The sequence below is a fragment of the Tachyglossus aculeatus genome, chromosome 2, assembly GCF_015852505.1.
Source record: "Tachyglossus aculeatus isolate mTacAcu1 chromosome 2, mTacAcu1.pri, whole genome shotgun sequence".
In the NCBI taxonomy this organism is placed as follows: Eukaryota; Metazoa; Chordata; class Mammalia; order Monotremata; family Tachyglossidae; genus Tachyglossus; species Tachyglossus aculeatus.
In genome coordinates, this window is record NC_052067.1 from 33,781,865 (window position 1) to 33,806,944 (window position 25,080).

The window sequence follows — 25,080 nt, forward strand, 5'->3', positions numbered from 1 at the left end:
CTCCCCGGGTGCCGATTGGCCGAGCCGCCCGTCAGTCACCGGAAAGGCGGCCGGCCGCGGTGTGAGGGGAGAAGGAGGGTGGAGGGCCGGGGAAGATGGCTGCCGCCCGCGGGCCCGACGAGGACCAGGAGCACGTGACGGGCGCCAAGGTCCTGGCCCTCGCCCTCAAGGAGCAGGTATTCATGGCCCCTATCAACACCCCCACACACCTCATCATTTTATTATTATGATTATTTCTTAATAATAATAATAGTAATAATAATGGCATTTGTTAAGCGCTTCCTTATGTGCCAAGCCCTGTTCTAAGCTCTGAGGAGGAGACAAGGTGAGCAGGTTGCCCCACATGGGGCTCCCAGTCTTCATCCCCATTTTACAGAGGAGGGAACTGAGGCCCTGAGAATAATCATAATAATAATGATGGTATTTGTTAAGTGCTTCCTATGTGCCAAGCCCTGTTCTAAGCTCTGAGGAGGAGACAAGGCGAGCAGGTTGGCCCACATGGGGCTCCCAGTCTTCATCCCCATTTTACAGATGAGGGGACTGAGGCCCACAGAATAATAATAATAATGATATTTGTTAAGCACTTACAATGTGCACATGGGGCTCCCAGTCTTCATCCCCATTTTACAGATGAGGGAACTGAGGTCCAGAGAATAATAATAATAATGACATTTGTTAAGCGCTTACTATGTGCCAAGCACTGTCCTAAGCGCTGGGGAGGTTACAGGGTGAGCAGGTTGTCCCCCATGGGGCTCCCAGTCTTCATCCCCATTTTACAGATGAGGGAAATGAGGCCCAGAGAATAATTATAAGAATAATTGATGGCATTTGTTAAGTGCTTACTATGTGCCAAACCCTGTTCTAAGCCCTGAGGAGGAGGCAAGGTGAGCAGGTTGTCCCACATGGGGCCCCCAGTCTTCATCCCCATTTTACAGAGGAGGGAACTGAGGCCCTGAGAATAATTATAAGAATAATTGATGGCATTTGTTAAGCGCTTCCTATGTGCCAAGCCCTGTTCTAAGCCCTGAGGAGGAGACAAGGTGATCAGGTTGTTCCACATGGGGCTCCCAGTCTTCATCCCCATTTTACAGATGAGGGAACTGAGGCCCTGAGAATTATCATAATAATAATGATGGTATTTGTTAAGCGCTTACTATGTGCCAAGCCCTGTTCTAAGCCCTGAGGAGGAGCCAAGGTGAGCAGGTTGTCCCACATGGGGCTCCCAGTCTTCATCCCCATTTTACAGGTGAGGGAACTGAGGCCTAGTGAAGTGACTTGCCTAAAGTCACACAGCAGACATGTAGCGGAGCTGGGATTTGAACCCATGACCTCCAACTCCAAAGCCCGGGCTCTTTCCACTGAGCCACGTGGATCGGGGCATTCAGTCATTCAGTCGTCTTTATTGAGCGCTGCCTGTGTGCAGAGCACTGGACTAAGCGCTTGGGAAGTACAAGTCGGTGATAGAGACGGCCCCGACCCAACAACGGGCTCACAGTCTAGAAGGGGGAGACAGACAAAAAACCAAAACATTCATTCAGTCAATCATATTTACTGAGCGTTTACTGTGTGCGGAGCTTGGGAAGTACATATAGAGACGGTCACTACCCAACAACAGGCTTCCAGTCTAGAAGGGGGAGACAGACAACAAAAGAAAACATGTAGACAGGTGTCAAAATCGTCAGAACAAATAGAATTATAGCTATGTGCACATCGTTGACAAAATAAATAGAATAGTAAATATGTACAAGTGAAATAAAGTAATAAATCTGTACAAATATATACAAGTGCTGTGGGGAGGGGAAGGAGGTAGGGCGGGGGGTTGGGGAGAAGAGGAAAAAGGGGGCTCAGTGTGGGAAGGCTTCCTGGAGGAGGTGAGCTCTCAGTAGGGATTTGGAGGGAGGAAGAGAGCTGGTTTGGCGGATGTGGGGAGGGAGGCCATTCCAGGCCAGGGGGAGGACGTGGGCCGGGGGTCGACGGCGGGACAGGCGAGAACGAGGCACGGTGAGGAGGTTAGCGGTGGCAGAGGAGCGGAGGGTGCGGGCTGGGCTGGAGAAGGAGAGAAGGGAGGTGAGGTAGGAGGGGGCGAGGGGATGGACAGCCTGGAAGCCCAGGGTGAGGAGTTTTTGCCTGATGCGTAGGTTGATTGGTAGCCACTGGAGATTTTTTGGGAGGGGAGTAACATGCCCAGAGCGTTTCTGCACAAAGATGATCCGGGCAGCAGCGTGAAGTATAGACTGAAGTGGGGAGAGACAGGAGGATGGGAGATCAGAGAGGAGGCTGATGCAGTAATCCAGTCGGGACAGGATGAGAGATTAAACCAGCAAGATAGCAGTTTGGATCAATCAATCAATCAGTCGTATTTATTGAGTGCTTACTGTGTGCAGAGCACGGTACTAAGCGCTTGGGAAGTACAAGTTGGCAACATATAGAGACAGTCCCTACCCAACAGTGGGCTCACAGTCTAAAAGAATAATGGTATTTATTAAGCACTTCGTATGTACAAAGCACTGTTCTAAGCATTGGGGAGGTTACAAGGCAATCAGGTGGTCCCACAGGAGGCTCACAGTCTTCATCCCCATTGTACAGATGGGGGAACTGAGGCACAGAGAAGTTAAGTGGCTTATCCAAAGTCACGCAGCTGAAATTGGCAGAGCTGGGATTCGAACCCATGACCTCTGACTCCATAGCCCACGCTCTTTCCACTGGGAAGGGGGAGGGTGTTCCAGATAGGAGGGAGGATGAGGGAAAGGGCGGATCTTGGCAATGTTGCGGAGCTGAGACCGGCAGGTTTTGGTGACGGCTTGGATGTGAGGGGTGAACGAGAGAGCAGGGTCGAGGATGACACCAAGGTTGCGGGCTTGTGAGACGGGAAGGATGGTAGTGCCATCCACAGAGTTGGGAAAATCAGAGAGAGGACAGGGTTTGGGAGGGAAGATTAAGGAGCTCAGTCTTGGACATGTTGAGTTTTACAGGTGTCATTACCATCAAAATAAACAGAATTATAGATATATACACATCATTAATATTTTACAGGTGAGGGAACTGGGGCCCAGAGAAGTGAAGTGACTTGCCCAAGGTCACACAGCAGACAAGTGGTGGAGCCGGGATTAGAACCCACAACCTCTGACTCCCAAGCCCTGGGTCTTTACACTGAGCCATGCTGCTTCTCAGGGACAGGTGGCCACGGCCCGGATCCTCTTTGACTTTGCCCTTCTCTCGCCCTTAGAAAGTGGAGTACGTCTTTGGCATCGTGGGCATCCCCGTGACAGAAATAGCACTCGCCGCCCAAGAGGTGGGCATCAAGTACCTAGGGATGAGGAACGAGCAGGCGGTAAGTATTGGGTCTGGGGGAGCGGAGATCCCTTTGCTCCTCCACTTCACTCAGTGGAAAGAGCCCGGGCTTGGGAGTCAGAGATCATGGGTTCTAATCCCGGCTCTGCCACTTATCAGCTGTGTGACTTTGGGCAAGTCGCTTAACTTCTCTGTGCCACAGTTACCTCATCAGAAAATGGGGATTAAGACTGTGAGCCCCATGTGGGACAACCTGATTACCTTATATCTCCACAGTGCTTAGCATACAGTAAGCGCTTTACAAATGCCAAAATTATTGTTATTATGTGCATAAGAGCTGAGGGGGTGGGGTGAATATCAAGTGCGTAAGGATCGGCATCTACAAGATCCCAGCATCCTCATTAGGTTGGAGGGCAAGGCCAGTGCCGCTCTCGCCCTCTAACCCAGCGCTTAGAACAGTGTTTTGCACATAGTAAGCGCTTAATAAATGCCATCATTATTAACCCCAGTGCGACACCAGTGGGGCTGGTGCAGTTTTGAATGCCAGCCGTTCTGGTGGAAACAAATAGCTACTCACGTACTTGGTGCCAGCTTTTTATTTGAGCTAAGAGGTGAACTTGGGTTGGAAGTTTAAAGTGCTTGAGAGGAAAGGGGACGGGGAGGAGCAGGAGAGAAAGGGAAGTATGTGCTACCCCCTGGCCTGGTCCTGGAGCCCTCTGAGGGGTGCCGGGACTCAGAGTGAAGAGGAGCCAAACTTCTGACTACGAAGGGGTGGAGGCCGTCCAAAAAGCGTATAATTTCTCCACCCCTCCATGCTAATCTCACGGGGGAGATCACCTCCCTTGTCCCCTTGGAGTTGCAATAAAACTATTTTGAGTAGCTTCATTCTTTCTCCTTAGGCCTGTTACGCTGCCTCTGCTGTGGGATATCTTACAGGCAGGTAAACGAAAATGATCTTTTTGATTGACATGTGTTAGAGTATTCCTTATTATCACTGAAAGCCTGGCTGTTTTGAAAATGTTGAGTAATGCAGTTTCTGTAGAGGAAAAACCTAATGCCCTTGGTCGCGAAAAGGAGCTGACATCGTAGGAATCCTGAGCATTCTGATAAAGTTAGTGACGGTCGCCAACTTCGTTGGGAAGGGATATAGTGTACCAGTATCGGTGACAGAATAATTAATTGAGTAAGGAAGTTGATCAGTGGGACTTTTCACACCTACAGCAATTTCAGGATTAGATGTTACCCTTAACATAGTTTTATGACCTTGCAAAAAATTCTTTCCAAAAGTGTAATCAGTGACTGACTTTCCAGGAGATGCAATTAAATTAGTAGGTTAAAAATTCACCCTAAAAGTATACTGCAGTGGAGCAAACACGTAACTGATGTTCTGAGTGTTTAATCTCACTTGGTGGTTAATCCACACTTGCACACTTTCAACTATTTTCTGTTATTTCTACCCGCTGACTCCAAATGGCAGTCCAGTATACTAAAATATACAAGATAAATTACCAGTAGTGTCAGGCTTGGGCAAAATTTTGACTTTGCTGATTTACCAAGCATCCAGAGGGATCTATCTTCTGAGGAAAACACAAAACTGAGCTTCCTACCATTAAGAGTTTAAATGCAACAATTAAAATTAGGGTTTAATAGCATTCAGCTGGTGAGGTTGAACATCAGCTCAGGTAAAAGGAATGGAGGTTTGGGAGAGGGTGGGGGAGTGCGTAGCAGTGACAGCAAAGCCACCCACTCTCTGTTCACTGGAGCCGCAATCAGATTAAAGCAGGCTGTTATTTGCTGCTTTTCCAAGCACAATCCTGTGCCTCTCTCACATTTGGGAGATCTGTCCCATCTGCCCACGTTTCCAAGAACCATTCATGAACTCTGGAGGAAGAAGCAGCAGAAGCCGGTGGAATGGAAGAAAGGGGGGAAGGACCCAGGAATGGCAGGGAGCAACCCATAAGAAAATTGGCCATATTTGTGGCGTGACTGTACACATCTATTCTATTTATTTTGTTAGTATGTTTGGTTTTGTTCTCTGTCTCCCCCTTTTAGACTGTGAGCCCACTGTTGGGTAGGGACCGTCTCTATATGTTGCCAACTTGTACTTCCCAAGCGCTTAGTACAGTGCTCTGCACACAGTAAGCGCTCAATAAATACGATTGATGATAAAGAAGATGTAAGTCACAGTCTGCAGCCTTTTGGGTACTATCATAAGTAATGGCTTCTGACAGCCCTAGCTAAGTGGCTCCTTTTTACAGAATGGAAATTGATCGTCAGCCGCCTCTCCAGATTTTTTTGCTCAGCAAAGATTCCTGTAGTGGATTTTTGCACTGTTTTAGGTGGTTCTTTTTGTCATGGGAGCTGCGTTCCATTCATGTCAAAGAATTTCCCTTTAGTGCAGCCTGTTTAAGCTGATCTCTCTGGACAGTCTCAATTTTAGTGTGTGTAGCTTGCTCATGGTCCTGATGGATCCAGAGAAGAGAGTTTGCATTTTGCTGTGTTTCCTTATTCATTCATTCATTCAATCGTATTTATTGAGCGCTTACTGTGTGCAGAGCACTGTACTGAGCGCTTGGGAAGTACAAGTTGCCAGCAGATAGTAGTAACATTCATTCATTCATTCATTCGTTCATTCGAGAAGCAGCGTGGCTCAGTGGAAAGAGCCCAGGCTTTGGAGTCAGAGGTCATGGGTTCAAATGCCGGCTCCACCAACTGTCAGCTGTGTGACTTTGGGCAAGTCACTTCACTTCTCTGGGCCTCAGTTACCTCATCTGTAAAATGGGGATTAATCAATCAATCAATCGCTTATCTTAGCCAACTTAAATTGTCCTCAAGATAACTTTCAAATGTACTTATTTTGTTTCATTTTGTGTTCTACAATTAAAAGTTCACAGATACATATACAGTGATTCTCCCTTTAGTACTTTTTCAAAAAAAAAATTTCTCCCCCAAAATTGCTGTGACTGGCCCATGAAAGCACTGAGAAATACAGAATCGTTCACTGAGTCCCTATACAAATTACAGAAGAATAATAATAATGATGATATTTGTTAAGCGCTTCTATGTGCCAAGCACTGTTCTAAGCACTGAAGGAAAGAAAATATTTAAACCAACAGAATTTCCATCAAGGTGGCAGGTTTTGCTTCCCGAAATGGTACCATATTGTAGTTGTGCACCCTGTACTTGAGTGGTTCTTTTAATTTTGTCTGTTTTGTTTCTAGGCCAGGAGTATGCCTTGTCGTTTCTGGCCCCGGGCTCATCCACGCACTGGGTGGAATGGCAAATGCAAACATGAATTGCTGGTAATCAAATCAATATTTGACCTCTGGATTCTTGTGAAACAGATTGTAAAAATCCAAGGCTATTTCAAGGTTTTCTTCCGTAGCGTCCAACCTGATTAACTTGTATCTATCTACCCCAGTGCTTAGAATAGTGTGTGGCACATAGTGAGTGCTTAACAAGTACCATTATTATTATTATTATGTGCTTGTTTAAGAATTTGGCATTACCTTGAAGAAAAATTATAAATGTTTTCCAATTGGGGTCGTTTTCCTAAATGTCGCCCCACAAAATATACATCGATCATTTCTTTTCTGGGCTGAGGCCAACAGGTGGCTTGCATTTCAAGCCTTCCCTGGTCAAGGGAGCTGTGGCTTCACTGGGAAGCCGGGGGCCAAAAAGGACCTCACCTGGGGAAGAATGGGGCAGACACATAAGTTTTTGGGGTGTCACTAGGACCCCCATCCAAGCAGTTCACAGCTGTGCCTCATCTGAACAGTGAAACCAGGTTCTGTTCGGTCCAGTCAGGTCTTCAGACCGGGACAGTCCAATGCTCTTGGAGGATGGTCAGGCTCCAGGCTTTCTGCCTCCTCCAGGCTCAGAGTTCACCCTGTGATTCGTGATTAACCATCCTTGTTGTGTTGGCATTCAAGCAAGGATTAATTCCATTTTAAATGGAATATCTTGCTCATCTGTTGTTGGTTTTATCTTTAATGATCATGAAAAGGAAACAATATTAACTCTTAGCAGAGCCTCCCATTGGAGTGAAGCAGACTTTTAATTTTTGTGTTGGCAGTATTTTGTTGGTTAGTTAATCACACTGATTTGGACATTTCGGGTCAGCTCAAAAAAAAATCCAACAGCCACCCCACATCATTTTAAGAAAAGATATGCAAAAGATGTGCACCTCTTGGTATCTGCCATCTTCTATAAAAATTTCTTTTTAAAGAATCTGAATCCATTTGCCAGAATCCTGTCTAATTCTTCATCTGTTAGGTGACCACGAATTTTGGTCCTCAATGAATTTTATTAGGTAATGATTTCATTCGGACGTGGTTTTATGAAAAGAGTTTATTTCACATTTCCTGGAGTTCATTTTATGACATTGGTAGCGCCACAAATACTACATGTTCTCTGCCCCTCTCCCCCCAACCTTGTCTTTGAACATATTTCTAGTGACTGTCTTTAGCTGAGGAGGAGAAGTCAGGGAGAAGGGGGTCCTTTATTGATTGAATACGGAGTTTTTGATTGAACCCAGCCATTGGAAGCACACTGGGGCCACTCTTTTGGCTGCTCACATCCTTTTCCACAGTTGCGCTCACACCCGTCTCATCCTTCCAGTTCCCGGGAATCTGCTGCGCCTGCTGCAAAGCAATTACCTGGCCACTCTCTCACTTCAGCCTTACAAATTCACCATTTGGCAGCTCTTGGGACTGTGAGCCCAATGTTGGGAAGGGACTGTCTCTATATCTTACCAACTTGTACTTCCCAAGCGCTTAGTACAGTGCTCTGCACACAGTAAGTGCTCAATAAATACGATTGATGATGATGATGATGATAAGCCAGTACTACCTCTTTAATATTTCAGGCCTGTGATTGTGATTGGTGGCTCATCGGACAGAAATCAAGAGACAATGGGAGCCTTCCAGGAATTTCCTCAGGTACACCATTATAAGAGTTTTCTTTCCATACAGTTCTATAAAAATTTCTACCTCGTGATACTAAATTATTCTGAGTGAATGAACATTTATAATAATAATAATAACAGTAATGATGATGGCATTTATTAAGTGCTTACTATGTGCAAAGCACTGTTCTAAGCACTGGGGAATTTACAGGGTGATCAGGTTGTCCCACGTGGGGCTCACAGTCTTATTCCCCATTTTACAGAGGAGGTAACTGAGGCACAGAGAAGTTAAGTGACTTGCCCAAAGTCACACAGCTGACAAGTGGCAGAGCCAGGATTTGAACCCATGAACTCTGATTCCAAAGCCCGGGCTCTTTCCACTGAGCCACGATTTATCTCACACTATTTTCCTCCTGCTGCTGGTTAATCACTTTCTGAAAGAGAACTGTCTTATGCAGGAGCTCTCTAATTGTGCGTGTTAATATTGGTTAACGCTTGGATCTTAGATTTTTATGACTACATTTTATTATTAAAAAAAGCTATATTCAAGAAAAAAACAAATCATCATCCATCATCAGTCGTATTTATTGTGTGCAGAGCACTGTACTAAGCGCTTCGGAAGTACAAGGTGGCAACATAGAGGATTGAAAGACTTTTGTTTAGAACCCAAGAGAGTTGTGGAGTTCCACAAATTTTTTCTTATTCTTGTTAGTCATTGTATTCCTTATACATTCATTACTATCATTGTTGTTATTATTATATTAAGCACTTAGTATGTGCCAAACACAGTTCTAAGAAGTGGGATATCAGGTTGGACCCAGTCCTTGTTCCACATAGGGCTCAGAGTCTAGGTGAAAAGGAGTAGGATTTAATCCCCATTTTACAGATGAGGAAACTGAGGCACAGAGCAGTTAAGTGACTTGCCCAAGTTCATCCAGCAGATAAGAGCACTAGTGCAGCTTTTTGGATTGCCTTAGTACCAGAGAGCAGATGATACCTCGGAGTCTGCTCCTCACTGATCTGGATCGTTTTAAGCTCTAAGACTGAATCAGGGAAATGGATAAAAGTAACTGGTTGAGGTTAAAACAGGACAGTGCAGATAACGAAGATCGGCAGTGGTAGAACACATTCCCTCTCACTCTGTGTACAGAGCCTGCTCTGAGTTTCTAAAAATTGGGGTGGTGTTTAATTTGGGTTCATCAGAATTTTTGTTTCCTTTTTGCTTCTATCTAGCATGTAGCCTTTACTACAGTTATTCAGATTTTTAGACCTTTGCATCAGCAAGCATCTATTTACATGCTATTAACATCTTTAAATATATATTAAGGTATGTAGCATTGGAAGACTGTAGACTGTAAGCTCATTGTGGGCAGGGAATTTCTAATAATAATAATAATGATGGCATTTATTAAGCGCTTGCTATGTGCAAAGCACTGTTCTAAGCGCTGGGGAGGTTACACGGTGATCAGGTTGTCCCACGGGGGGGCTCACAGTTTTAATCCCCATTTTACACACACAGAGGCACAGAGAAGTTGTGACTTGCCCAACTCTCCCAAGCGCTTAGTACAGTGGATGATTGAATGAATGGGATAAGTACCTTGTTAAGGAAATTACTTCAAATTTTAAAATATTATTTTCTCCTTCTGAAACGCCCCCTCTTTTGCAATCTTTTGTGGGCAATAATGTTCTATTGTGTTGCCAGTTTTTATCTAAGATTACTAAAGGGCACTCTTTCCCAATCCATTGTTAAGGAAATTACTTTAAATTTTAAAATATTATTTTCTCCTTCAGTGAAACGGCCCCCTCTTTTGCAATCTTTTGTGGGCAATAATGTTCTATCGTGTTGCCGGTTTTTATCGAAGATTACTAAAGGTCACTCTTTCCCAATCCATTAGAAGATGTCGTAGGATCTCGCTCACTCCATTTTCACTCCACCCTTTTACCCATGTATATACTCTGGGTGTGTCTGTCAGTGGAGATCTTGACCTGGAAAGGAGAGGGGAAGCAAGGCAATGGCCATGATGGTCTCGCAAATAGCAGCCGGAGCCCGCATCTGAAAAGGAGGGGAAAATGCCTAAGCAAACATCTCATGCAGGAAAGCAGAGTGGCTTAGTAGAAAGAGCAGAGGACCGGGAGTCTGGATTCCTTGATTCTAATCCTGGCTCCACTACTTGCCTTCTGTTTGATTTTAGGCAAATCACTTAACTTCCTTGTACTTCCCAAGCGCTTAGTACAGTGCTCTGCACACAGTAAGCGCTCAATAAATATGATTGATTAACTTCTCTGAACCTGAGTTTCCTCACCTGGGAAATGGGGATTAAATAACTGTACTTTCTCTCTCTGCCCCCTTTCCACTGTGGAACAGGGACTTTGTCGGATCTTATTCTGTCGTAGCTACCCTAGTGCTCAGCATAGCACTTTGTACGTATTAATGCTTAGCAAATATCACCGTAATACTTATTATATGAGAATATTATTGCCAGAGGACTTGAAGGAAAGGAGCGGAGATGGAGCAAAAGCAGCAGAACCACATCAGTGATATTGTAAAATGAGGCAGATAGCATGGGTGACTACCTTTAAGAGCAGAAGAATCTCTTCTCTCGTTAGAGACGCAGCGTGGCTCAGTGGAAAGAGCCTTTATTCTGTCATAGCTACCCTAGTGCTTAGCATAGACTTTGTACGTATTAATGCTTAGCAAATATCACCGTAATACTTATTATATGAGAATATTATTGCCAGAGGACTTGAAGGAAAGGAGCGGAGATGGAGCAAAAGCAGCAGAAGCACATCAGTGATATTGTAAAATGAGGCAGATAGCATGGTGACTGCCTTTAAGAGCACAAGAATCTCTTCTCTTGTTAGAGACGCAGCGTGGTTCAGTGGAAAGAGCCCGGGCTTTGGAGTCAGAGGTCATGGGTTCAGATCCCGGCTCCGCCAACTGTCAGCTGTTGTAACTTTGGGCAAGTCACTTCACTTCTCTGGGCCTCAGTTACCTCATCTGTAAAATGGGGATTAAAACTGTGAGCCCCCTGTGGGACAACCTGATCACCTTGTAACCTCCCCAGCACTTAGAACAGTGCACATAGTAAACGCTTAACAAATACCATCATTATTATTATTATTGTCACAACTTCTCTGTGCCTGTTACCTCATCTGTAAAATGGGGATGAAAACTCTGAGCCCCTCGTGGGACAACCTGATCACCTTGCAACCTCCCCAGCGCTTAGAACAGCGCTTTGCACGTAGTGAGCACTTAATAAATGCCATCATCATCATCATCGTCTCCTTTCCTTTGTCAGAGACGGGCAGAACACACACTCGAATTTGAGGAATTGCATCCAAGATAGCGGGGACACAGTATCACAGCTTTTCCCTTTAGTTGCTAATCACTCATCTGCCCGGCATCACAACCGTACCAAGAAGAGTATCAGCATCAGGGGGAGGGAGGGAGGAGATGAAATTTGGGCTTTGCCTTAGGGCTAGACACTCTGCTTCGGGCTCCCAACTAATTGAATAGTTGCAGTAAATTGGCAAGAGACTGCTTGCTCTCTGGGAGGGGGAGAGAGGGAGAATGAGGGAGAGAGAATGAATGAATGAAGGCATGCATGGATGGGAGAAGTCAAGGACCGGATAGTAGAATATGGCTAAAAGGCTGGACAAGAAATGCTGCAGTTGCAGGTGAGAGGATGAATTGTTGTCAGAATGACCACAGGATGCTCATTACTTACCGAGTGCTTCGTAAACAGTAAAAATTCACCTTAATGTTTTGGGTTTCTTTCCTAAATAACTCTCTTTTCAGGTTGAAGCTTGTAGGCTCTACAGCAAGTTTTCTGTCAGGCCGAGCAGTGTGGAAGTTATTCCCTCAGTCATAGAAAAGGTACGTTGTGAAATTAATCAATCAATCGATCGTATTTATTGAGCGCTTACTGTGTGCAGAGCACCGTACTAAGCACTTGGGAAGTACAAGTTGGCAACTTATACAGTCCCTACCCAGCAGTGGGCTCACAGTCTAGAAGGGGGAGACAGAGAACAAAACCAAACATACTAACAAAATAAAATAAATAGAATAGATATGTGCAAGTAAAATTAATTATTTCATGCTTTTTTTGCCTGACATTTCTCAATTTCCTAAAGTTTGAGAAGTTCCTCCTCCATCCATGATCATTTTATACTGGGTAGAAAAGCTCACCTCTAGAACATTTCTAGGTAAAAATTGTATAGCTTTCATAGTATTGTATTTGGTTATTTAACTGGACACATTTTGAGAAACTTTGCATTTATCTTAGTCATGCCTCCCCAGTGGGATTAAAATTAACAGGTGAAAGAAATTATGCTGGAAAAATTCTCCACAAGGATGTCCAAATGTTTCTTTTCCAAGTAGAGTCTTTGTTGAGAGTGTTAAGCTAGGTATTGTCAGTAGGGTAAAAGCTCAGGCCTATTCATTGTGTGCAGTTTTGTAAAGTTTTCATTCATTCACATATTGCAGAACCTAAATCTTTTATTCATCTGCTCTCTTCCCAAACCATCAGCTGTAGAAATTTTTGGCATGATTGCTTCATCCTCTTTGCCTAATATCTGGCCACCATACCCAAGTTTAAGGCAGCAGAAATACCAGTTCATCTGGCAAAACGGGGTTGATATTAAATTGATCAATCCCAAAGATATATGTTATAAATGAAAAGACAGGGGTTAAGTCAAACAAAAAGACTATTACCTACCTCGTCCTTCTTCTGAAATTGTAAATACTTGTTACAAAGAAAATAATTACTTTTTTAAAAGAATCAGTAAAAATGGATTTTATCGTAATGTGACTGCCGTAGGTATCATATGAGTGTTGTAAAATAATTACAGCATAATCATTTTTATGGTTGAGAAGCAGCTTGAGAGCGTGTGTCTGCAAATCATAAGGACCTGGTTTCTGATCCTGGCTCTGCCACTTGTCTGCTGTGTGACTTTGGGCAAGTTACTTCACTTCTCTGTGGCTGTTACCTCATCTGTAAAATGGAGATTGAAACTGTGAGCCCTATGTGGAACAGGAACTGTGAGCCCCATGGGTGTATCTACCCTAGCACTTAGTACAGTGCCTGGCTCATAGTAAATGCTTAATAAGTACCCCCAAAAGACTCTCTGGAACTCCTTAAAATAACAGGTAATTTTATAAAATAGTTTGGCATAAAATAAAGCTTGTCTGCCTAATTTCCTTTGGAATGGATTGTTTTACCATTTCAGTCTATTCTTTAAGAAATGCTATTCCTACAATTTGGATTATGCAGCATGGGAATTTTACTTCAGTCAATCAGTGGTATTTACTAAGCACTTAGTAGGTGCAGAGCACTGTACTAAGCACTTGGAAGAGTGCAGTACAACAGCATTAGCAGACATTTTCCATGCCAATAATGAGTTTACAATCTAGAGGGGAGATAGATGTTATAAATAAATAGTTTATAATAAATAAAATTAAAGATGTCTAAGTGCTGTGGAGTTGAGGGTGGGGTGAATATCAGATGCTCAGAGGCTGCATAGCCAAGGCATAGATGACACATTTAACAGTTTTGAAGACTAATAGAAGTCCCATTCCCTGGTCTCTGGGTTTCTCTCTGAAGAGCAGTGGAAAAGTCACCTGACAAGTCAGCTGTTGCCGCAACCTGCTTTCCTTAATTTTAAATCTTCTCAGTAAGACACTCTTATAGACTCCAGTTTATAAGCCGTGTAATTTTCATGTCACTTGAAAAAGAAAATAAAGGTGGCTAGTCCCACCCTTTCTGTTAAAATGGAAAAGGAGTAGCATTGTTGTTTATTGAAACAGTAAGTTCAGAATTGGTCTGATTCTCCCTGTTTCTCATGACTCTGTAATAGTTAATTGAGCACTTGGTGGGGACCGTTAACTCCTTCAGATTATTAAGTGATTGTTTAATGCTTTGCAGCAACGTTTCCGTGGTGGGTCACCTGTGGTCTATTTCTTTCGAAGTGCCCAAACTACTTAGCAGGGAGTCACTGAAGGCCATGGGAGACTTGGTTTCTGTGTTTTGAGGAGTCCTGAAGTGTGCTGTTGTCTTCTTGGTATTCATCCAGGCAGTAAGAAACAGCATTTACGGTCGCCCAGGTGCTTGCTATGTTGACATCCCTGGAGACTTTGTGAATCACAACGTGGCTGTGAGTTCTATAAAGTGAGTATACAAGTCAGATTTATTAGCGTGGGATTTTTCCAACTGGATTAATGTATTAAGAAGAATGTTTGTGTGGTTTTTGAACTTTGAAAAAATGAGATTTGTGCATTATTTTATAAAATTAACACATTTTTATAAGGCAATAATGCTTTCTTTTTAACTAAGGAAGCTGAGCCTGAAGTTTTGTGTTGTCATCTTAATTTAATTGATTTTATATTCATGACGCAGTTATTCTGGGGCCAGCCCTGACCTCTCTTCTTCTCTGCAGTCTCTCATTTCCTCCTGCCTTCAGGAAATCTCACCTAGATGTCCTGTTGTCGCCTCAAACTAAACATGTCCAACAGAGAGCTCCTGATCTTCCCACCAAAATCCTACCCTTCCCCTGCCTTTCCCATTGCTGTAGACAATACCACCATCCTTCCTGTTTCAAAAGCAGATAACCTTGGCATTAACCTTGGCTCATCATTCTCATTCAACCCACATAATCTGTAACCAAATCTTGTTCTAGCTTCACAACATTTCTAAAATCCACCCTTTCCTGGCCTCCGCCTCCTTGTTGACCTCCCTTCCGCCTGCCTCTCCCCACTCCAGCCCAAACTTCATTCTGCTACCTGGTTCGTTTTTCTCAAAAAACTTTCAGTCCATATGTCCTCACTCCTCAAAACCTTCCAGTGGCTGCCTGCCCACCTCTGCATCAAGCAGAAACTCCTTCCCTTTGGCTGTAAACTTCTGTCAACTCACCCCATCTTACCTCGCCTTACTGATTCCGTACAACAGCCCATTCTGCACATTACACTCCTCTGATGCCAACTTACTCACCATAACTCGATCTCTGACCCCTTTCCCACATCCTCCCTCAGACCTGGAACTCCCTCCTCCTCCTCCATATACATCAGACCATCACTCTGCCCATCTTCTAAAACCTTATTAAAAACACGTCTCCAAGAGGCCGTCCCCATTTAAGCCTTCTTTTCCCCTACGCTCTCTACCTTTGGTGTCACTTATGCATTTTGATTTGTACCCTTTAAATACTTGATATTCACCCTCCATCAACCTCATAGCACTTACGTTTATATTTATTATGTACAATTTATATTAATGTCTGTCTCCCCCTCTTGCCTGTAAGCTTCTTGTGGGCAGGGAGTGCCTCTATCAACTCTGTTGTTTTAATCTCCTAAATGCTTGGTTTAGTGCTTGGCACACAGTAAGTGCTCAGTAAATACCATTGATTAATTGACTTTGCCAGCGGCCCATAAAATGCGGGACATTTTTATACCTCATTTATAATTGATAGAATACATAATAATAATAATAATAATGGTATTTGTTAAGCGCTTACTATGTGCAAAGCACTGTTCTAAGCGCTGGGGAGGTTACAAGGTAATCAGGTTGTCCCATGGGGGGCTCACGGTTTTAATCCCCATTTTACAGATGAGGTAACTGAGGCACAGAGAAGTTAAATGACTTCACTTAACTGTATATGTATATATGTGTATATACTATATACACATATATACATACATATGTACATATATACATATGTATGTACATATATGTATGTATATATGTGTGTATATAGTATATATACATGATGTATATATATATCATAATAGGGAAATAAATTTCCATGAATGTTCCATCATTGAATACCTAAATTCCCTTAAATGAATTATTTTATCACTCATTTCTCTAAGCAGAAACCGTATGCGTAGGTGAGAGTAGGCCAGGGAAGTTTGGTAATGATGTGGAATGCTAGGATATAGAGGCTTCTCTGGAAGCAGTATAAAATCTATGTGAATCTTAGCTTCTGTTTTTAAATTGCATTCAGTTCTGTTTGAATTCTAATTTTTCTATTTTCGGTCTACTCTGAGCAGTTTCAAGGGTTTAAAAATCCTCAGCACACCAATGTGTACAATCCATTAGGTAATAAGTAGGGGACCCATTTTCCTGGGGGAGAAGCTGAGACCCATTGTTGTTTCATGACTTGTGCAGAGTCATGATTATGATGAGCAAACATGAAATTAAACCCTAGGTTATTGTTCTCAGACTACATTAGCAACAATATACAAGGGTTCTCTCCATTTCTGAACTCAACTCTAATTTATTTATGGGCCTGTATGAGGTGAAAATACACAGGGTTTTGATTATATTCAACTGCTATCATCTTTGGGAGCAATTAAAATATTTTCTTAAGAAATGGCCTCAGTAAAAGACTAGTGAGGAGCATCAGATCTTCATGCCCATGATAGATTGCCATAGGTGACTACTGTTTTATGTGAGTATGAGTACTCTATTTTCTAGATATGTTGAATGCTGCTTGCCACCTCCCATCAGCATGGCGGATGCATCTGCAATTTCTGAAGCAGCCAACATTATTAGAAATGCCAAACGACCGCTTCTGATCATTGGGAAAGGTAGTGGATCGCTTATTGGAAAACTTAAATATTTGTTTATTGTGAATTAGTTGCTCTTTGAAGTTGAAATAGATTTCTTAACTGAAAAAGTTTTTCCCAACCCCATTGCACTGTCTGTGATAGTAGTATTCTCTGTGAATTCTGAGGTGATGATCCCTTCCTTTAAGAATTCTTATCTTTTGTGGTCAAAGTCAGATAGCAAAACCGTGTCTGTCAGAGGCTGTCGGAACAGAGAGAGCAGAGCGTCTGTTTTTTCTCATTCTTGTCTTCCCCAAGTACTCAGGTACTGAGTAAATGCAAGCTAATCAAAAAAAGATTTAAGTGGAAAGCAGGATGGTAGTTTGAAGACATTAGTTTTGTGCGTACATCTTCCAACTCCCCAGAAACCTCCAGTGATTGCCTCTTCATCACAGTAGCCAACAGAAACTTCGGACCATTTGCTTTAGGGCATGTCATGCAAGACAGCATTTTATAAAAATGATCTGGACATCATAGTGAAGTCTAAACTAGAGAGGATAGAAAGATTCAGGGTGAGGAGGCCGTTGCAGTCATCAGGCTGATATATAACAAGTGACTGGACCAGTATGGTTCCCGTTGGGATGGAGATGGGGTAAACCCCTGAAATGTTGTGGAGGAAAAATCCACTGGATTTGGTGACAGACTAAATATGGGAAGTAGAGAAGTGTAAAGGATGATGCCAAGGTTGCAGACTTCAGAGCCAGGTGGACAAAGATCGTTTCTGCCAACTCAATTTTTTTTTCTTAAGGTATTCATTAAGCGCTTAGTATGTGCCAGGCAGGGTACTAAGTGCTGGGGTAGATAGAAGATTATTAGGGTGGAGACAGTCCCTGTCCCCATTTTGCAGAGGAGGTAACTGAGGCACAGAGAAATTGTGACTTGCCCCAGATCACACAGCAGATAAGCGGCAGAGCCGGGACTGGAACTTCTCTCAGACCCATGCTCTTTCCACTAGGCCACGCTACTTCTTTTATTGGACTTCCCCAAGCACTTAGTACAGTGCTCTGCACACAGTAAGTGCTCAGTTAATACCATTGACTTGATTGGTGATGTCACTGGTGGTGGGAAAGTTAGACAGAGGAGAGGTTTTGGAATGGATGATGAGGAATTGAGTCTTGGGCATATGAAGCCTGAACTGCTGGTGGGAAAACCATGCAGCACTGAAGGCAGAAGGAAATGGGTGAATGAGAAGTCAGGGGTAGTGAGATAGTTTTGGGAATCATGCGCATAGAGGTGATGGTTGAAATGATGGGAGTGGATAAGCTCCCAAAGGAAGTGAGAATAGAAGGAAAAGGGGATTCAGGACACAGCCTTGAGTAAGCCTGCCTTTAAGAAGTGGAGGCCGAGGAAAAGTTGCTGAAAGAAACTGAGAAGTAGTGGACAAGGAGGTTGAGAAGAGCCAGTACCAAACTGTGCCAATAAAACCAAAGTTCGATGATGTTTCCAGGAGAAGGGAGTAGTCCGCAGTATCAAAAGCAACCAAGAGGTCGAGGAGGATTAGAAGAGAAGAATGTCCAATTGATCTGGCAAGAAGAAGGTCCATGGTGAACTTACAAGAATCCTCTCCAGCAGTGTGAAGAGGTCAGAGACCAGATTATAGAGGGACAGAAAGAGGGAGTTGGAGCAGAAGTGGAGGTGGTGAGTGTTTGTAGCCAATTTGAAGGGTTTGGATAGGTGAGAGCAGGGAGATCTAGGGAAGGGTTTTTTTTGGGGGGAGGGGGGTTGGTTAAGGAATGGGAACATAAAACATTAGCGAGCAAGCCATTAAAAATGGCAGTAAGGGAGGGAAGAAAAGCATACATTCATTTAATTAGAAGGTCAAAAGGGATGGAGTTGGGTATATTTTGAAAGGATGAGAGCGGAGGGGCGGGGGGAGCTCCTTGCCATGTTACCCTAACTGTTCCCGTATTCTTCCATCTTGTTTTAACCCAGTTGCATTAATGAATTATGCATTATTGTAATGAATATATGAATTGAAGTAGAAATGGTAATGCTAGTATTTCCTTAGTGTCGGTCTTGTGTTTATGTTTTCTTGATAAAAAGAATTCATAAGACCAAGTAGAATCAAAGCAATTCTGACACCTCTTTTGAGACGCCACAAATGTAACCGTGTTTCTAGGTCCATGATCAGTGTTTGACTTAGGTTAACTCTTCCATCTCAGAAATCAGTCAGTCGGTGGTGTTTATTGAGCGCTTAATGGGTGCAGAGTGCTATAGTAAGCGCCTGGGAGAGTACAGTCCAACCGAGTTGGTAGGCGTTCCTTACCCACCATGAGCTTACACTCCAGAGGGATCACAGGAGATCAAAAAGCATCTTTCAGTTACAGTAGCTCAGGTACTGCTCCAAGAAGCTCAGCGTGTTTTGACCTTTCTAGGTGCTGCTTATGCCTGTGCTGAAGAGAACATCCGAAAGTTTGTGGAGCTGTGTGGCTTGCCATTCTTACCCACTCCTATGGGCAAGGGAGTTGTTCCTGACAACCACCCAAACTGTGTAGCTCCAGCCAGATCCAGGTCTGTATAACGCTAGACTTAAAGTCCTTCCATTCAGCTCAGGTTGGACTTATGACTATTAAATCGTTTCTCAAGTCTGTGGAAAAAATTTCAAGTCAGTCTAAAATACTTTAATTTGGAATTGGGCATATCTATTTCTGTTGCATTCTGTGACAAGAGTTGCCAAGTGGTTGTTTGACAATGAGCCCGTGTTATCACGGCATACGCCAGATTTATTTGAGGTCCTGGTTTCCTTAGGCCCAGCTCCCCTGAATTAAATTGCTTTCCTGATTTTTACTGGGAGTTGTCTTAGATAAGGTTGGCAGCCCCTGAGTTGCTGTGCACACAGTAAGCGCTCAATAAATACGATTGATGGATGAAAGTGTAGGGTTATCAGCACTTCGACAATGACTTTCAGTATCTGTCATATTAAAATTCAGTTCTCCCTCATTTTATTGTGAGAAGCAGCACAGTCTAGTGGAAAGAGCTCAGGCCTGGTAGTAAAAACATCTGGGTCCTAATCCCAGGTCCGCTGCCTATCTGCTATATGACCACGAGCAAGTCACTTGACTTCTCTGCGTCTCCGTTGCCTCGTCTATGAAGTGGAAATTAAATACCTTTTCTCCCTCCTACTTAGACTTTGAACCCATGTGGGACAGTAGTGGTACCGCAGTTATCTCTCTAGACCGTAAGCTTCCTGCGGGTAGAGATTGTATCTAGATAGTAACTCTAGTAACTCTGTTCTACTTTCCGCAGGACTTAGTGCAATGCTGTGCACACAGTAAGTGTTCAATAAGTACTGTTGATTTAGTCCTAGAGTGTACCAGGAGTACATTCTGATGAAAGGGTGTGTAAACAACTCATGTAAAAAAAAGAAAAGCCTAGTTTTACCTGCAGAAACAGAGTATGCTCAGTTCTCCCATAATACGGGGTGTTGTGTTCCTGACGAATCCCATGTTAAAGAAAACTCATGCTATTGACAAGCACCATGACTGTGATCAGCATCACATGCCTGCTAACCTCCATTCCTTCCAACGCTGCAGTCTCCTTCTCTCCAGGGAAACACATTTTATCAAAAGACCAGTCCCCAATTCCCAACAACATTCTCTCCAAAATGCCAAGTAAAAACACACGTTAGGGAAGAAATGGCAGCAGGTAAGATAATGTAGAGAAGAGCAGAGGAACAAAAAGTTGAGCATCAATCAATCAGTGGTATTTATTATTTATTGGAGAAGCAGCGAGGCTCAGTGGAAAGAGCACGGGCTTTGGAGTCAGAGGTCATTGGTTCAAATCCCAGATCCGCCAACTGTCAGCTGTGTGACTTTGGGCAAGTCACTTAGCTTCTCTGTGCCTCAGTTACCTCATCTGTGAAATGGAAATTAAATACCTTTTCTCCCTCCTCCTTAGACTTTGAACCCATGTGGGACAGTAACGATACCACAGTTATCTCTCTAGACCGTAAGCGTCCTGCGGGTAGAGATTGTATCTAGATAGTAACTCTAGTAACTCTGTTGTACTTTCCGCAGGACTTAGTGCAATGCTGGTCAAACAGTAAGTGCTCAATAAGTACTATTGATTTAGTACTAGAACGTACCAGGAGTACATTCTGATGAAAGGGTGTGTAAACAACTCATGTAAAAAAAAAAAAAAAAGCCTAGTTTTACCTGCAGAAACAGAGTATGCTCAGTTCTCCCATAATACGGGGTGTTGCGTTCCTGATGAATCCCATGTTAAAGAAAACACAAGCACCATGACTGTGATCAGCATCACGTGCCTGCTCACCTCCATTCCTTCCAACGCTGCAGTCTCCTTCTCTCCAGGGAAACTCATTTTATCAAAAGACCAGTCCCAAATTCCCAACAGCATTGTCTCCAAAATGCCAAGTAAAAACACACGTTAGGGAAGAAATGGCAGCAGGTAAGACAATGTAGAGAAGAGCAGAGGAACAAAAAGTTGAGCATCAATCGATCAGTGGTATTTATTATTTATTGGAGAAGCAGCGTGGCTCAGTGGAAAGAGCACGGGCTTTGGAGTCAGAGGTCATGGGTTCAAATCCCAGCTCCGCCAACTGTCAGCTGTGTGACTTTGGGCAAGTCACTTCACTTCTCTGTGCCTCAGTTACCTCATCTGTAAAATGGGGATTAAAACTGTGAGCCCACCACGGGACAACCTGATCACCTTGTAACCTCCCCGGTGCTTAGAACAGTGCTGTGCACATAGTAAGCGCTTAACAAATACCGTCATCATCATTATTATTATTATTGAGCATTTACTATGTGCAGAGAGCACTGTACTAAGCATTTGGGAGAGCCTTAAACTCTCGAATGCTTGGTTCTCCCTTTAAGAAGATTTTATCGTCATCAATCATCATCATCAATCGTATTTATTGAGCGCTTACTATGTGCAGAGCACTGTACTAAGCGCTTGGGAAGTACAAATTGGCAACATATAGAGACAGTCCCTACCCAGCAGTGGGCTCACAGTCTAAAAGGAGGAGACAGAGAACAAAACCAAACATACAAAATAAAATAAATAGAACAGATATGTACAAGTAAAATAAATAAATGAATAAATAGAGTAATAAATATGTACAAACATATATACATATATACAGGTGCTGTGGGGAAGGGAAGGAGGTAAGATGGGGGGGATGGAGAGGGGGACGAGGGGGAGAGGAAGGAAGGGGCTCAGTCTGAGAATTATGTTTACAAGCAAGTTTGAACTCAGGAATTGAAGAGATTCAGGCATTCCTCCCTGTTCTATAATGACCAGTTATGCAAAAAGGTAGAATTCATGAAACGAAAGGTTCACCAAAAAAACAAAAAAATGGGTAAAGCTAGGAACAACTGTGCTGTAATCACTTTATATAATCTCACAAATAATGACTGGGTGTTGACTTAAAAATCTGTAGACTGGAGAATCAAAATAAAACAGTTGTATTGAAACCTTCCATGAGAGCTCTTCTTTTAGCCTTGTTCTGAAAGGAACTGGTAATGTTTGTTAAAAAGAAATGTAAACATGTTTTCATGCCAGTGGTTACATTTTAATTTCTCAACAGAGCTTTGCAGCATGCTGATGTAATCATATTACTTGGTGCCAGGTTAAACTGGATTTTGCATTTTGGACTCCCTCCCAGATATCAACCAGATGTTAAAATTATCCAGGTATCTACAGAATAATTATTCTTTCCTCTCTTTCCCTTTTTTCTGCAAGTTGCCATATATTTTTCTGATACGGATAGATCATTTTTATTGTAAAGTGACTTTATTTTGGTTAATTTTCTTATAAAATTATGAAAACAGGAAATAAATTTCCATTTCAAAGACTACCACTTTTTGAAAATTTGAAACTGTTATCAAAAATCACAAGTATATTCAATAAACAATATTAATAGGTGTAATAGCTGACTTTCTCCAAACATAACTGTTCAAATAAACTAAATAAGAACAGAAGAAAAGCACTTGGTATAACAGTCAAAGAACAAGGCTACACAGGGCTGTAGATTTAAACTATTTTCATGTATTTTGAAACTAAACTTGTAAAATACTGATTAAAACTAGATACCAGGTCATATTTAAAAGAGGAATCATATGGACAGTGTTCCTGTGGATCATCATCATCATCAGTCGTATTTATTGAGCGCTTACTATGTGCAGAGCACTGTACTAAGCGCTTGGGATGTACTGAATCAAAAAAACATAGACTTAAGATTCAGTAGAATGTAATTAATCTGAAAGATCCTACCAGATTTTTTTAGCCATTGTGACTATATCATTTATTTCTTGATTTTCTTTCTTCACTTTTAGATTGAAATCTTATGATTGCTCTATTCTAGACTGTGAGCCCGTTGTTGGGTAGGGACCGTCTCTATATGTTACCAACTTGTACTTACAAGCGCTTAGTACAGTGCTTTGCTCACAGCAAGCGCTCAATAAATACGATTGAATGAATGAATGAATATTTAGCTTGCAGTTCCTCAAATTGAATAATTAAATCAATATTATGTAATTATCTGCATGGTGTTTTCAATGGTGTGGTCTCATTGTAGGTTGATATCTGTGCAGAAGAGCTGGGGAATAATGTAAGGCCCGTAGCAGCTCTGCTAGGTGATATAAATGCTGTCACTGAACAGGTAATTTAGAAGACCTCTTGCCTATATTTCAGCTTTTTCTTTTCCTTTTAAAAACATTTATTTGTTTTTAAACATTTAGGTTGTACCTTATAGTGTTGTCAAGTAGTAATACCAGCCTACTAATACTTGTTGCCATTGAAATGTGTCTGTATGTTTGTACGTATTTATTACTCTTATTTATTTATTTATTTAACTTGTACATATCTATTCTATTTATTGTGTTAATATGTTTTGTTGTGTTCTCTGTCTCCCCCTTTTAGACTGTGAGCCCACTGTTGGGTAGGGACCGTCTCTATGTGTTGCCAACTTGTACTTCCCAAGCGCTTAGTACAGTGCTCTGCACACAGTAAGCGGTCAATAAATATGATTGATTGATTGAAATGTCTGATGAGAAAGTACTTGGAAAAATTGGAATGTACATTTGTCATTTAATGAAACAAATGATCTCACCATGCAAACAGGTCTGGGCCCTTTGGGAAGCTGTATCAATCAATCATATTTATTGAGAGATTACCGTGTGCAGAGCACTGTACTGTGTGCTTGGGATAGTACAATTTAACAGACATATACCTTAAAGGTGACCAGCGTGCTTTTTATAATACGAAGAAGTCACTGACTAAGTGTGCCTTGAGAGTTAATATAGGTTCCAAAGTTGCCTGGTTTACAGATAGGTCTTAGTTTTGGGCACTATGGAATCTAATTCAGTATTTCTTAGTTTTCTTAGTTTTACCTCTAATATGAGGTTGGCTCGATTCTGTAATTCTCATATTCGTATGTGGGGGGGTGAAGGTTATTCAGAAAATAATCTAAGTATATTTGTTTTCATTGTCCCAGAGTGTGGGTTTTCCAGGGGTCCAAACCTTCTTTTCTGATGGGCCCCATCTGATGGGATTTTTTAGACTGTGAGCCCACTGTTGGGTAGGGACTGTCTCTATATGTTGCCAACCTGTACTTCCCAAGCGCTTAGTACAGTGCTTTGCACACAGTAAGCGCTCAATAAATACGATTGATTGATTGATTGATTTTGCAAGATGGAAGGCTGCAGAGCTTTTATCTTGTATGGCCTTTCTACTGCATCAGGAGAGACTCCTAAGTGCTGGGTTTCTGCGTGGGGTTGGGGGAACTCTTCTTGGGTGCCAGGTGAACCCCAGGGACTAGGGGAATGTGTTCACTGACAGTAAAGTGAAGCAGCGTGGCTCAGTGGAAAGAGCCCAGGCTTGGGAGTCAGAAGTCATGGGTTCAAATCCTGCCTCCGCCACTTGTCAGCTGTGTGACTTTGGGCAAGTCAATTCTCTGGGCCTCAGTTCCCTCATCTGTAAATGGGGATGAAGACTGTGAGCCCCACGTGGGACAACTTGATCACCATGTATCCTCCCCAGCGCTTAGAACAGTGGTTTCACATAGTAAGCACTTAACAAATGCCAACATCATCATCATTATTATTATTATTATTAAAGAAATATGCTCTTTATGGGAGAGTATCTTCTCTCCCCTGAGAATTGTGCTTGAGAGTTGAGAGTCCCATTTGTATTAAGACATGCCTGCAGTCATAAGGTTTTAAGAGGGTAAGTTCTGTTGTCCATGGCTACTTGTCATCATCCCCTTGCCACTTGGCTTAAAATATTATAACGAGAGTGTTTGTTTCAAGTGAGTTTATCATTT

General features: G+C 42.6%; 1 protein-coding gene across 1 annotated transcript in view; it reads left to right on the forward strand.

Annotated features, from left to right (window-relative positions):
• The first annotated feature begins 87 nt into the window (after nt 1–87).
• Nucleotides 88–25,080, forward strand: part of HACL1 (2-hydroxyacyl-CoA lyase 1) — a 32,105-nt gene continuing 7,112 nt past the window's right edge. The window contains exons 1-11 of the mRNA XM_038741959.1: nt 88–176; nt 3,227–3,331; nt 4,191–4,231; nt 6,513–6,593; nt 8,159–8,231; nt 11,997–12,074; nt 14,270–14,364; nt 16,666–16,778; nt 19,172–19,307; nt 22,345–22,450; nt 23,335–23,418. Coding sequence (XP_038597887.1) covers nt 96–176; nt 3,227–3,331; nt 4,191–4,231; nt 6,513–6,593; nt 8,159–8,231; nt 11,997–12,074; nt 14,270–14,364; nt 16,666–16,778; nt 19,172–19,307; nt 22,345–22,450; nt 23,335–23,418 — 993 coding nt within the window. The 5' untranslated portion in view covers nt 88–95. The remainder of the gene's footprint in view (nt 177–3,226; nt 3,332–4,190; nt 4,232–6,512; nt 6,594–8,158; nt 8,232–11,996; nt 12,075–14,269; nt 14,365–16,665; nt 16,779–19,171; nt 19,308–22,344; nt 22,451–23,334; nt 23,419–25,080) is intronic.